We start from the raw sequence: 13,992 nt of genomic DNA, 5'->3' as shown, positions 1-13,992 counted from the left end.
AGTGATACCTCTGAGTATAGATCATGTAGTAGATGTCACCTGCAGTCCTATGTAACAGCACAGATAACACAGTGATATCCCTCTGAGTACAGATAATGTAGATGTCACCTGCAGTCCTATGTAACACCACAGATAACACAGTGATATCTCTGAGTACAGATCATGTAGTAGTCACCTGCAGTCCTATGTAACACCACAGATAACACAGTGATATCTCTTGAGTACAGATAATGTAGTAGCTGTCACCTGCAGTCCTATGTAACACTACAGATAACACAGTGATATCTCTGAGTACAGATAATGTAGTAGTCACCTGCAGTCCTATGTAACACAACAGATAACACAGTGATATCTCTGAGTACAGATAATGTAGTAGCTGTCACCTCGGGGCGCCCCTACTAAATGATGTTCTACAAAATAAGAAAAGTGTCATACAGGGACTCACAGGTGACGTCTTCTTTGATCTGAGGCGTCACTTTCCCTTTTCCTCTCCATCCGGCCCAGACCTCCATGATGATTCCTTCCAGATACGTTTCATCCCCTTAGAACCTGCGAGACAAACAATTTAGGCTCCGCACATTTCTAGCAACTTCCTTTCCTTTCTCCCCCCTGTAGGCTCCCATAGTAACTGCGCTGTGTGGGATGTCCCCTGTATGTAGGATCCCCTGCTGTGCCCCCTGTATGTAGGATTCCCAGCTGTGCCCCCATGAGCTAATAATGCCCCTAGAGGTGGCCCCCATGAACTAATAATGCCCCCAGAGGTACCCCCATGCACTAATAATGCCCCCAGAGATGCCCCCATGAGTTAATAATGCCCCCAGAGGTGCCCCCATATACTAATAATGCCCCCAGAGGTTCCCCCATGAGCTAATAATGCCCCCAGAGGTGCCCCCATATACTAATAATGCCCCCAGAGGTGGCCCCATATACTAATAATGCCCCCAGAGGTGCCCCCATATACTAATAATGCCCCCAGAGGTGCCCCCATATACTAATAATGCCCCCAGAGGTGCCCCCATCTACTAATAATGCCCCCAGAGGTGCCCCCATACACTAATAATGCCCCCAAAGGTGCCCCCATATACTAATAATGCCCCCAAAGGTGCCCCCATGAACTAATAATGCCCCCAGAGGTGCCCCCATGAACTAATAATGCCCCCAGAGGTGCCCCCCATATACTAATAATGCCCCCAGAGGTGCCCCCATATACTAATAATGCCCCCAGAGGTGCCCCCATACACCAATAATGCCCCCAGAGGTGCCCCCATACACCAATAATGCCCCCAGAGGTGCCCCCATACACTAATAATGCCCCCAGAGGTGCCCCCGTAGACCAATAATGCCCCCAGAGGTGCCCCCATATACTAATAATGCCCCCAGAGGTGCCCCCGTAGACCAATAATGCCCCCAGAGGTGCCCCCATATACTAATACTGCCCCCAGAGGTGCCCCCATACACTAATAATGCCCCCAGAGGTGCCCCCATACACTAATAACGCCCCCAGAGGTGCCCCCATACACTAATAATGCCCCCAGAGGTGCCCCTAAAAAAAACAAACATCCTACTCACCTAATCCGCGCTGTGTAGGCAGCAGCTCTTCCTCCTCTTCTTCGGGCTCCATCTTGCGAGCCGCAGGGACGGGACTTCCGGCAGACGTGATGACGTCACATCATCACGCCTGCCGGAGGGGCACATGACCACGGCCCGGCCTCCCATAGGCTGCTGGTATGAAGTGCCGGCAGCCTATGGGAGAGAATACAGGAGGAGGACGCTGACAGGTCCTTCTCCTGTATTCTGATCGCTTTGATGTTCCGCCCGCTGTGCGGGCGGAACATTAAAGCGATCAGTGCATCCCGAGAAGCTGCGTGGCCGCAGCTTTTCGGGATGCTCAAAAACAGTTGGCAAGGGGGGCCGTGCGGGCCCCCCTAGCGTAGCGGTCGGGGGGCGGCGGCCGGCGGGCCCGCCGGGCCCCCCCCCGTGTCTCTTAGGGTCCGGGCCCCATACGGCAGTACCACTTGTACTGCCCTATCGGCGGCCCTGGGGCCAGGCTGGACTCTGTTGGGTATGATGCAGGGCATCCCTCTCTGTGTATTATCAGTGTGAGATCAGTGGCCCAAAGTCAATTTTATTTTTAAATAATAATTTTGTGGTTTTACTTTCATGCCCATTTTTATGCCAACTGTGGGGTCTTTTTTGCCATTTTTATCACCAGTCCCCTCAGGGCCCCTCACTTACGGTAGGGTATGAATATTATTCATTTTCTGTAAGAATAATAGCTAAAACAGGAAAAAGAAAAATCCTCTGAATAAGAAACTGCCGAATAAGAAACCAACTTCAGCCTCGTCAGAACAGTATAGAGCTGCACAGTATGGGTGATGTATGAGGAGGCACAGTACAGTATGGGTGATGTATGAGGAGGCACAGTACAGTATACTGCTGTACACTGCTATGTGTGATGCATGAGGAGGCACAGTACAGTATGGGTGATGTATGTGGCAGTATAGAGCTGCAGTGCTGCACAGTATGGGTGATGTATGAGGAGGCACAGTACAGTATGGGTGATGTATGAGGAGGCACAGTACAGTATAGAGCTGCACAGTATGGGTGATGTATGAGGAGGCACAGAACAGTATAGAGCTGCACAGTATGGGTGATGTATGAGGAGGCACAGTACAGTATAGAGCTGCACAGTATGGGTGATGTATGTGGCCGTACAGTACAGTATATAGGTGCACAGTACAGTATGGGTGATGTATGAGTAGGCACAGTACAGTATATAGGTGCACAGTACAGTATGGGTGATACATGATGAGGCACAGTACAGTATAGAGCTATGATATGATGATGCTGTCACACAGCGGCTCCGGCAGGCGGATAATGGTCAGAGAAGCCGCCACGTCGGATCAGCCCGGTCTCTCACAGACTATTCCCTGCAGTCTTCCCTTCCCGCCTCCCTGTTGCTCTCCTATCAGTAAACAGTGAGGTGGATGTGACCGCTCCCAGTATCTATAGGGTCACGTTCACACTATATGGAGGTGCTCCTTCCCCGTGCCCACGTCCTGCTCCTGATTCTCCCTCAGCCTTGTAGCCATTACACACCCGCACCCACCACTGCACTCATAGCCCCGCCCACACGGCTGCGAGCACGTGACATAGTGTCGCGAGACTTCCGATGCGATTCCACTTCCTTTTCCGGCTATCCGGTGTCCTTGTGTCATTACGGGGACAAGTGAGAGAAGAAGCGGCACCATGTTCCGTCACATCCAGGTAGTGTCTCCGCTCCCTACACGTATACCTACATCGCGGCCTCCATAGCTGCTGCTGCGTGTAGTGAGTGCAGCACCGGTCACCGCCAGGTTGCTGCAGCGCTGTGTCCTCTGCTGCTCCGGCTGACTGCAGTCATGTGTCCCTGTGTATAGCGGCCATGGCCCCGGCTGTGTACGTGCGGCTCCTCAGCACTTCCTGTTTAATTAGTGTCACCGTATCACATCCTCTACCTGTCTCCTTACCCCACGTCTCCTACCTCTGTCTCCTTACCCCATCTCTTACCTCTGTCTCCTCATCCCACGTCCCCTACCTCTGTCTCCTCATCCCACGTCTCCTACCTCTGTCTCCTTATCCCACGTCTCCTACCTCTGTCTCCTTATCCCACGTCTCCTACCTCTGTCTCCTTATCCCACGTCTCCTACCTCTGTCTCCTTATCCCACGTCTCCTACCTCTGTCTCCTTATCCCACGTCTCCTACCTCTGTCTCCTTATCCCACGTCTCCTACCTCTGTCTCCTTATCCCACGTCTCCTACCTCTGTCTCCTTATCCCACGTCTCCTACCTCTGTCTCCTTATCCCACGTCTCCTACCTCTGTCTCCTTATCCCACGTCTCCTACCTCTGTCTCCTCATCCCACGTCTCCTACCTCTGTCTCCTCATCCCACGTCCCCTACCTCTGTCTCCTCATCCCACGTCCCCTACCTCTGTCTCCTCATCCCACGTCTCCTACCTCTGTCTCCTCATCCCACGTCTCCTACCTCTGTCTCCTCATCCCACGTCTCCTACCTCTGTCTCCTCATCCCACGTCTCCTACCTCTGTCTCCTTATCCCACGTCTCCTACCTCTGTCTCCTTATCCCACGTCTCCTACCTCTGTCTCCTTATCCCACGTCTCCTACCTCTGTCTCCTTATCCCACGTCTCCTACCTCTGTCTCCTTATCCCACGTCTCCTACCTCTGTCTCCTTATCCCACGTCTCCTACCTCTGTCTCCTTATCCCACGTCTCCTACCTCTGTCTCCTTATCCCACGTCTCCTACCTCTGTCTCCTTATCCCACGTCTCCTACCTCTGTCTCCTTATCCCACGTCTCCTACCTCTGTCTCCTTATCCCAGTGATGGCTAACCTTGGCTCTCCAGCTGTTAAGACTACAATTCCCATTGTGCCTGAACAACCAAATATATGGCTTTGGCTGCCTGGCATGATGGGAGTTGTAGTTTATTAATAGCTGAAGTGTCAAGGTTAGCCATCACTGCCTTATCCCATCCTCTACCTGTCTCCTTATCCTATCCTCTGTCTCCTTACCCCATCTCCTATCCTCTGTCTCCTTATCCTATCCTCTGTCTCCTTATCCTATCCTCTGTCTCCTTATCCTATCCTCTGTCTCCTTATCCTATCCTCTGTCTCCTTACCCCATCTCCTATCCTCTGTCTCCTTACCCTATCCTATTTGTTCTGGCTTATATTGCAGTGATCCCATGTGTTTGGCTCTTAGTCCTCGGCTCCCTGCACTCTCCCCCACCTGCCTCCAGGATGGACAGTGAGGTCCTGGGGGTCTCTGGTGGTGTCAGTGAGTCTGTGTGTTACACAGGTGGGGGGCTCTGGTCCCTCTGCAGGCAGTGCTTGGAGGAGATCACCCCCCTCTATGTTTGTACAAGGGGAGCCGCCCTTTATGTAGATACTGATGTGTGACTATGGAGGGAGCTGCCGTCCACAAGGTTGTGTAGAAGCCTGCGCTGTAAATCCATGACAGAAAAAGAGAGAGCGTCCCAACCCAAAGCTATAGGAAAAGAGGTTCCATGATTGTCACTCCCCCTTCAGTAGTGACCTCTGACCCTCCTCGGGGGGGGGGGGGGGGGATCACGGGGGATTTGGTGATAGAAGAACCCTGCCTGGCTTGCTGAGGTGTCATAGTGCGTTTGCCCAGTGTCCATCATAGGGGAGTCTGCAGGTGTGTGTTTTACTGTAGAAACCTCATACTCTGCGGCTGCTGGTTTCACAGACACTGATGATGTAGGTTTTATTTTATTTATTTTTTTGGTTGAAACATTAAAGGAGAAGTCTGGCGGAGGTGGGGGGATATAATAATGATACATAATAAAGAAGGTAGCTCCCCTAGCTCTTCCTAGCTCCCCTGCAACTACAGTGTTTCCCCAAAAATAAGACATACTCCTAAGATAAGACAACCCAGCTAGCCTAAAGTAAGGCACCCCCCAGGCACTGTCTTTTATTTTGGGGAAACGCGGTACATCACAACCCGGATGCCCTGCTCAGCCAGTCAGTGACGGGGTGGGACACTGCTGCAGTCACTGGTTGAGTGGGCTAAATCCCACCTGTTAGTGATGTGTCAGCTAAGTTGTGACCTACCCCTAAGCTGGGGGAAAATGGCATTCAGCAGGGAGCCCAGTGATGCAGCCCGAGCAAGGGGGTCAGCAAATATACTGGGCGAGATTTATAAAACATGGTGTAAAGTGAAACTGGCCCAGTTGCCCCTAGCAACCAATCAGATTCCACTTTTCATTCCTCACAGACTCTTTGGAAAATGAAAGGTGGAATCTGATTGGTTGCTAGGGGCAACTGGGCCAGTTTCACTTTACACCATGTTTGAAAAATCTCCCTCATTGTCTTCCTTATGTACCCCCCACCCACTGTGGGTAATGATTCTCCCCCCCAGCCAAACTTCTCCTTTAAGATTCTGCTTGATAGCCACACACTTTGTGGTACAGATTTACTTGTAGAAATGCGGTGAATTTGCTTTTTTTTTTTTTTTTTAAATCTACCTCATTATAGTCTTGTATGGCCTTAGGGTCCTATTACAGGGGCTGATTGTCGGGAGGCAGAAACGTTTAGAGTCCATTTACACAGAAAGATCTGACAGATAATCTGCCTAAGATTTGAAGCCAAAGCCAGTAACAGACTATAAACAGAGTTCAGGCCATAAAGGAAAGCCTGAGATTTCTCCTATTTTCAAATCCATTCCTGGCTTTGGCTTCAAATCTTTGGTAAATAATCTTTCTGTGTAAATGGACCCTTACTGTCCATAATCATCTCGTGTGAAAGGTCCATCAATCACTAGTCGGCCGCACATTCTCACATTCTCCGACTAATCAGGTTAACAGGAAGCACCATTTAGTGCTGTAAGGGTTCTGAATAAGGTTGTGTTCACACGCATTGCAGTTTCATTGCTGTATGTCGCTGCATCTTCACAGAAATAATGCAGATGTGTGAACACGGCCTAACAAATGACAGTGTTGCTGATTGGCACTTGTTTGTGGCGCTGCATCAGGCCCTGTCATAAGGACTTTACCCATGAAGTCTATCTCTCAAATAAAACCTGAAAAATCCCTGCGGCTCCTGTACAGACCTGTGTGTCTCCCTAGTTGCAGATAAACCATGTAACGTGGTCATAAGTCACGCTCCCTTGTAACCTTTACCTTAGTAAGTCAGGAAGGTTACAGACCATAACTACAGTTTGTTTTGTACTCTGTGGAGATATATAGGTCTATTTATTTTAGGGTAATAAAGATTTTCCTTCAAGGTTATTTGTAAATTTACAGTTACATGTCGCTTATTCAAATAAATGAGGGAAACGTTTTCGCATCCTAGAATGTAATGTGTAAACCCTTTTAAAGTGTCGTGGTTTTTTTTTTGTGTGTGTGTGCAGAAATCAATAGTCCAGGCGATTTTAAGAAACTTTGTAATGTGGGTTTATTAGGCAAATATGCCATTATCTGCATTCAAAAAGACTTTCCCCAGGCCCCCCCCCCCCATCCACTGCTTATTATCAGGAAATCTTGACTTTTACATCAGTCGAGCCCTGTGTAACCTATGGAGAAGGGAGGAGGGAGATTAGTTGCCAGCAGAGAAGAAATGATTACACAGCGGGAGCTGTGTGAAAGTCAGTATTCAGAGGTCAGAGAGGTTAGTGCTGACTGTCAGAGGAGATAGCCCAGTGATGTAGCTGTAAATTAACTCTTTTTTTGTCCTGTTTTGGTGCCTCATCTCCTCCCCCCCCCCACCTTTTCCATAGAGAACCATGACTACAGGGGGGAAAGCTTTAAATTGTTTTTTTCATGATAAAAATGCATTTTTTGGCTAATAATCCCAATTACAAAGTTTCTTAAAATCGCCTGTACTATTGATTTCTGCAAAAAAAAAAATAAAAAAAATTAAAGACAGTGACACTTTGTTTCCAGAAGGCAGTTTGAGAACCAAGCAGTGTTTTCCCATAGGAAATAACTATACTATATACTGTACTGGACATTATACTCTATCCTTTACTGTATAGAGTAACCCCCCCCCCCATCCCAACATTTTTTAAATGGCAGTGACACTTTAAGGGTACATTAACTCTTACCATATCTGCTATACAGTGTTTCAGCAACACAGTGCCGTCTCGCCACAGTTTTCCAAAATGGCTGCGAGTTTGGAAACTGAGGTTATAAGTTGCTTTCACACTTTGACTTTACTAGAAGCAAAACATCTATTCTATTCCACAGTTTGACTTACAAACTTTTGTGTTTCAGGCCCTCCGTCAGATCTCTCAGCGGACCATCAGCAGCTCCAGCCGGAGGTCACTCCGAAACAAGGTTCCAGAAAAGCAGAAGCTATTTCAGGTAAGTGCAGAGTTGCCGAGAATTTGCTCGGATTAACCCCTTAACGACAAAGGGCATATATTTACGTCCTATTGCTGGTAAGGGTGTTCAGAGCGGGGCTGCTTGTAGCCCGGGAGCGCAGGTATTAGCGGGCACGGTCCGATCGCCGTGCCCGCTAATACAGTAATTTAGATGCAGCTGTCAAACATGACAGCTGCATTCGATTACCGGATTCAGCTGTTCCCTGGTGTCAGGTGGCGGAGATCGCTCCCCCGGGACGTTATCCCGGAGGAGTGATCTCCGTTTCTGAAGCCGGCAAGTTTAAGTATCTAACTCTAAACAGTAAAAAGAACCCATCTAGATGATACATTCCCTTGAACGAACTGACTTCTCTGCTATATTTTGTCTGAGATTGCAAAGCCTTGTGCTTGATTTTATCCATTTGTTTACAATGAGTGAACACCTGAACTAAAAGTATGTGAACCCCTCCTTCATGATTATTAAAGGGTGAATATGCCGAGTAGTCATAAAAGCTTCCTAGTTTAATATCACTCACGTTCCTTGCTGAATGGTATTCCCAGAAGTGACGGTTCTTTTAGCCGTTCCAGTCGTAGCGCCGCCCCCATAATAGTTAATGGGTGTCTGCTAAAAGAAAAGGAGTTTCCCAAAATGGGCTTCTGTAACTATTGTAGTTCTAGACTTTCTACAAAGATTTAATGGTGGTTTTTGTTTAGTATATTTACACTGCATAGTCATTGTTACTTATAATAGCTTCTATATGTGAGTGACAGCAAAGGAGTACACGCTCACTGCTTTCTCTTACAGGAGGATAATGGCGTTCCTGTTCATCTAAAGGCAGGGACTGGAGACTTGCTGTTGTACAGGTTGACTATGGGACTTACAGTGTTTGGTAAGTGATCCTTTTTTGTATCCTCCCAAACTTTATATTTTTTGAAACCTTGAAGCGACTCTGTACCCACAGTTTGTCCCCCCCCCCAATTTGCAGTTATTGTCCTAAAAAACAACTTTTAAACTTGCAGCCCTGTGCCAAATGGCCGGGGCCTAGAGTGTCTGTGCATTGGGCTGGCACACCCTCTCTGTTCCTCCTTCCTGCCCTCTTCATTATTAGGAATGCCCCAGCCAGATTTTCTCCAATTCATCAGCTACGTAAACACGGCACATGGGCTGGTTCGTTAAGGCACCTGTGCAGTGTTCACTGCAGAGGAATAGGAAAAATCCTGAGAGTGGCATTCCTAATGTTGAAGAGGGTGGGGAGGAGGGGCAGAGGGGTGGTGCAAAGTTAGGGCACAGACACTCTAGACGCAGGGCTGCAAGTTTAAAAGTTGTTTTTTAGGACAATAACTGCATCACCTGTCGAACGGACCCCAGGACAGATCTTGGATTAAAAGCAGCTATCCTATGGTACAAGTGGTTTGGGGGGGGGGGGGGGTCAGATTATGGGTACAGAGTCACTTTAAGGGGGTTGTCCAGCAGTCAGACTTTTTTAATACATCGCAGCTGGTACATATAAAACAATAAATGTTATTCTTACCTGTCCATGTTCCCTTGGTGTCCTCCTCTGGTGTCGCTGATGTACCACGCTGACTGCAGAGCCTCCACTTCCGAGAAAAACTCTTGAGGAGTGACAGCCAATCACTGGCCATGGTCCTGTCTGGCTGGGCGGGCTGTCACTCCTCAGACGAGTTAGTCTTGGAAGTGGAGGCTCTGCAGTCAGTGGGGGCACCAAAGGAGCATGGAGAGGTGAGGATAACATGTTTATTGTTTCATATGCACCAGCAGCAGTGTATTAAAAAAAAAAAAAGGCTGACCGCCCAGGAGCGGCGCTCTGGAGGGGCTTTGATTACTTTTTTTTTTCCCCCCCTTTTTTTTGTGAAATACAGTATTTAACTTTTTTTTTCCCTCTTCACTCTAGGAAGCGGTTATGCCTTGTTTGAGATCGTCAAGTCTTCCTTTCCCAAAAAGTAGAATTGATTCCAGCTTCTGTCCTTTCCAGTTCTGTCCAGTTCTATGTGATGCTTCAGGGATTGCTCTGTCCTTGTCATAAAGATTAATTGATGGGAACAATATTTATTAAAATGTACTGTACAAGCTGCTGGTAATAAAGCAGTTTTACATGACCGTTTCAAGTGTATTTGATATATTTTCTGATAGCAAAATGTGTAGTGGCTCACTGAACCACAGGGGAGCACGGTCAGAGTATGCGGGGAACGTTTGCTTTGCAATACACCAAATGTTGGCATAGGCCTCATTTCATCCTGTGGAAGCAAAGAGTCTCTTTTTGACCTTTTTAACTGGGTGATATCTGTTTGGCATCATATATTTTTCTTCCTGCTGAAGTGTAGCAAGCTTGAGTCTCCAGAGTAAAGGGGTTGTCCGGCAGTCGGCCATTTTTAATATATTGCGGCTGGTCCATATAAAACAATAGACATGTTATCCTAACGTGTCAGCGCTACCTTGGTGTTCTCTGGTGTCCCCCACTTGGTCCATCTAGTCTGCTCTTTTAGTATTCTCTTAATTACTAGACACTACTGTCTTGAGGCTCTGGCTAACAATGACTTGGCTTTTGGACTTAAAGTGACAGTCACCCCCTTTTTGCATTCTAACATCTCTACACAGGTGTAATGGGTAAATTTAGCCGTTTTCCTATCTTATTTTATATCATACGTCATGGTGCTTGTTCAAGTGAAAAGTGATCTTTTATCAACTGCAGATTGTGCTAAGTGGGCGGGGCTTCATAGCAGAAGTGCCACTTAGTCCCACCCACAGTGCCACCAATGGCCCTGCCCCTCAGTGACGTCATCAGCACACCAGCCCCACCCCCTCGGCGACCATTGGTATGGGCCGACCTAAAGAGTGTGGGGCCTAGATTTTTAGGCCAGCCTGTTCCAATGGTCAGCAAGGGGGCAGGGCCTATGTGTCATAATATCATGGAGGGGCAGGGCCAACTGTGGCGCTATGGGCAGGGCTAAGTGGCGCTACTGCTGTGAACCCCTGCCCACTGAACACAATCTGCAGTTAATAAAATCACTTTTTACTTGAACAAGCAGCATGAAACCGTGAAAACTGTTAAATTTACCCATTACACCTGTGTAGAGAAGTCGTAATGCAAAAAGGGGGTGACAGTGTCACTTTAAAGTCTTTAGTGCTGTAGTCACACCCTAGTTCAGGGGTACTCAACAACTTTTAGTGAAGGTCCACTTACCGGAGTCTATTGTTAGGTGAAGGTCCGAGCTGAACATCAGTAGGAAACGTGTTTTAATAACTTTTCACAAACGTTGTAGAACTATTTACAAACAGAGTTGATGCTTCTTAGTGGGAGAACTGGCATTTTTTCTCTCTCACCAGCCCTTTGAAATTAGGTACAAAGGGGGTGACTGCCATTCGAACAGATTGATGCAAATGCTCATCTGTGATCCGAGTGCGGTACTTGTTCTTCACCAGATTCATTGTGGAGAATGCAGATTCGCATGTATATGTAGAACCAAACATAGTAAGAACACTGACTGCAATTTTTTGTAGCAGGGGGTATTTAGCTGGGATAACAAGTTTTGTCCAGAATGTAATTGAGTCACAGTCATTAAACTGAGCTTTCAGAGCTGCATCTTCTTGCAGATCAATTATTTCAATCTGTAGAGTAGCTGAACTTGCCCATGTAAAAGAATCATGGGCCTCAGCAGCAAACTGGCCAACATTTTTAACCAGATAAGGGTTTTTAATGCACAGCAATATTTCCTGTCCAATTGTGAAATCTTGGAATCTACTTTGAAAATTGTCAATAAGATTCTGCATGAAGCCCCCATGGTTACAGAAAAGACTTTCTTTGGTGTTTGCTTCTTGGATATGTTCCTTAAGCTTTGGAAAATGAAGCAAGGTCTCTTGCATATCACAATAGAAAAGCTGTAATTTCCTCTGAAAAGCCCTCACTGCTTCCATCAGGTCGAATATAGTTTGATTTTTGCCCTGCAGTTTTACATTTAAATCATTTAAATGGCCCGTAATATCAGCTAGAAAAGCAACAATTTCCATGCTGTCTTTGTTACGGAGAAATGTCAAATATTCTCTTGCTTTTTCCGTCTTCTGTTTAGCTAAAAATGTCTCCAGCTCATTCCGAATGCTCCAGAAGCGTTCTAAGACTCTTCCCTTACTAAGCCATCGGACATTGTTGTGGACAAGTAGATCACTAAATGCAGAATTGACCTCAGAGAGAAAATCTTTAAGCAGACGATGCTGAAGTGCTGAAGAAGCCCGGAGAAAATTAATCAACTTCATAACATTTTCCATAATATTTGCATATTTTTCCCCCAAATTGGCACACAAGATAGACTGGTGTATAATACAGTGATAGGAGATCAAGCTAGGATTGAGTACTTTGAGGCGGGCCACCAGCCCTTTCTCTTTTCCTATCATAGCAGGAGCTCCATCGGTTGCAACTGAAATCACAGAATCCAAGTTGATGCCCCTGTCTTTCAGGATTTTTGTTATTGCTTCAAAGATATCTTCCCCTCTTGTATGGGTGTGAAGTGCAGTCATGCCAAGCAGATCCTCACAAAAAACATTTTGTGTCTTATCATAAAACCTTACAAATACCATGAGCTGGGCATTATCAGTGGCATCACAGGATTCATCCACAGCTAAGGAAATACAATCTGCCATTTTAACTTTAAGCTGAAGCTGCGAGAGCAGATCTTCGGAAATTATTTCAGTTCGGCGTGCTGCCGTAGAATCAGATAAGGGAATTTGTTTTATTTTCCCCTGAAATTCTTCTCTCTGTTTGCCTTCAAACATGGTGCCTACAACTTCGACCATACATTCCTTAACTACCTCTGCATCCGAAAATGGTTTCTTGTGTTTACCTAAAATCCAAGCAACCCTTAGTGACGCTTCTGTCGTTTTTTCCTGTTGGGATAGAGAGCTGACAAGCCGCTTTGTAGATGCTTCATATGAAGCAGTCAAGGAACTAATTTTTTTTGCCCGTATCTCCGAATTTAGAGGGTAATTCTGTTCAAAACTTCTATGTTTTGTTTCATAATGTCTTTTTACATTACTACTCTTTATCAGGGCCACTGTTTCATTGCATATTAAACACAGTGGCTTTGGCTGAGCTGCATTCGTGAGAATAAAACAGTATTTATCTGTCCATTCAGATTTAAAATCTCGATTTTCTGTATCTACTTTTCTTTTTTTTAAAGCACTAGCCATGGCTTATTACACGTTGCAGGGGCTTGACTTTGCTAGCCAATTATGGACCTGTAGCCTACCAAGCCACAAATAGGGGTGACTGAGCAAAATTGTCCATCTGACAACACTGTGCTATGCTGCAATTTCCTCTGACCACACTGTGCTATGCTGCAGTTTATTCTGACAACACTGTGCTATTCTGCTGCTCTGCTGATAGATATGGCCTAAAAAAAATAATTGATTATTATTTTTAACTTTAGTTTCTCTCACACAACCAATCTCATCCCCGGCTTGCTTCACTGACACTTCATACTCATCAATCCCAGTATAAAATGGCGCCTTCCCGTTATGCCTGTGTAGCTCTCCCAGCCATTGCCTTCCTGTCTGATTGGTGCAGGAGGCAAGAAGGTACAACATCCCTCCTCCTCTGCTGCATTAGCTCCAATGGCTGTAGCCAGGGCCGGCTCCAGGTTTTTATGGGCCCTAGGGCAACAGAGCCTCAGTGGGCCCCCTTGGAGCAAATCATGTGGCGACAGTAAAACAGCAGGTACCACAGAGACCCCAATATTTTATTTAGCTTCTCATGCAAATATTATTCCCATCATACCAGTAGTGACAAAATGCCAGACACTATGACCAATATTAGTTATGAAAAGTATGAAAAGAGTAATATTTCTATACAAATCACCATCAACTGAAACTGACCAAATCCAGCATACCAAAACCTATATATTGTCAATAATACCAGTAAACAAGAGGGAATATCATCATCATGCATATTATCAGTCCACCCCTGTTATTGTTCAAATAACTGTATACTGAAAACAATGTTACCCATGACATCAGTATACATTTTTAGTATCGAACAAATGCTAGCCCCACTCCAGCTCAGACCAGGAAGCGGCAGCGGGATAGGGGAATGGGGCGGTGCAAT

The 13,992-nt window shown here is 46.5% G+C and overlaps 2 protein-coding genes across 2 annotated transcripts; one reads left to right on the top strand and one right to left on the bottom strand.

The window, feature by feature from the left end:
* The first annotated feature begins 3,159 nt into the window (after window positions 1-3,159).
* Window positions 3,160-10,002, top strand: COX7A2 (cytochrome c oxidase subunit 7A2). Its single transcript, XM_069973494.1, has 4 exons — window positions 3,160-3,267; window positions 7,791-7,880; window positions 8,685-8,769; window positions 9,793-10,002. Exons 1-4 carry the CDS (start codon window positions 3,250-3,252, stop codon window positions 9,843-9,845), a joined length of 246 nt encoding a protein of 81 aa, XP_069829595.1. The 5' UTR covers window positions 3,160-3,249; the 3' UTR covers window positions 9,846-10,002.
* Window positions 10,003-11,189: 1,187 nt separating this feature from the next.
* LOC138795181 (zinc finger BED domain-containing protein 5-like) lies at window positions 11,190-13,079 on the bottom strand. The gene has a single exon (XM_069974175.1). It carries the CDS (start codon window positions 13,077-13,079, stop codon window positions 11,190-11,192), a length of 1,890 nt encoding a protein of 629 aa, XP_069830276.1.
* Between the last annotated feature and the right edge of the window lie 913 nt (window positions 13,080-13,992).

Source organism: Dendropsophus ebraccatus, chromosome 6 (assembly GCF_027789765.1).
Source record: "Dendropsophus ebraccatus isolate aDenEbr1 chromosome 6, aDenEbr1.pat, whole genome shotgun sequence".
NCBI lineage: Eukaryota > Metazoa > Chordata > Amphibia > Anura > Hylidae > Dendropsophus > Dendropsophus ebraccatus.
Note: the sequence above shows the minus strand (reverse complement) of the source record. Positions and strands in the feature narration are given on the sequence as shown.

What these genes read in the sequence shown, in the direction of transcription:
- COX7A2 (XM_069973494.1), top strand. An exon ending in AAAAGCAGAAGCTATTTCAG is followed by an intron (nt 7,881 to 8,684) that starts GTAAGTGCAGAG and finishes TTTCTCTTACAG; the next exon opens with GAGGATAATGGCGTTCCTGT. An exon ending in TATGGGACTTACAGTGTTTG is followed by an intron (nt 8,770 to 9,792) that starts GTAAGTGATCCT and finishes TCTTCACTCTAG; the next exon opens with GAAGCGGTTATGCCTTGTTT.
- LOC138795181 (XM_069974175.1), bottom strand. Translation starts at nt 13,079, where the DNA reads ATGGCTAGTGCTTTAAAAAAAAGAAAAGTAGATACAGAAAATCGAGAT.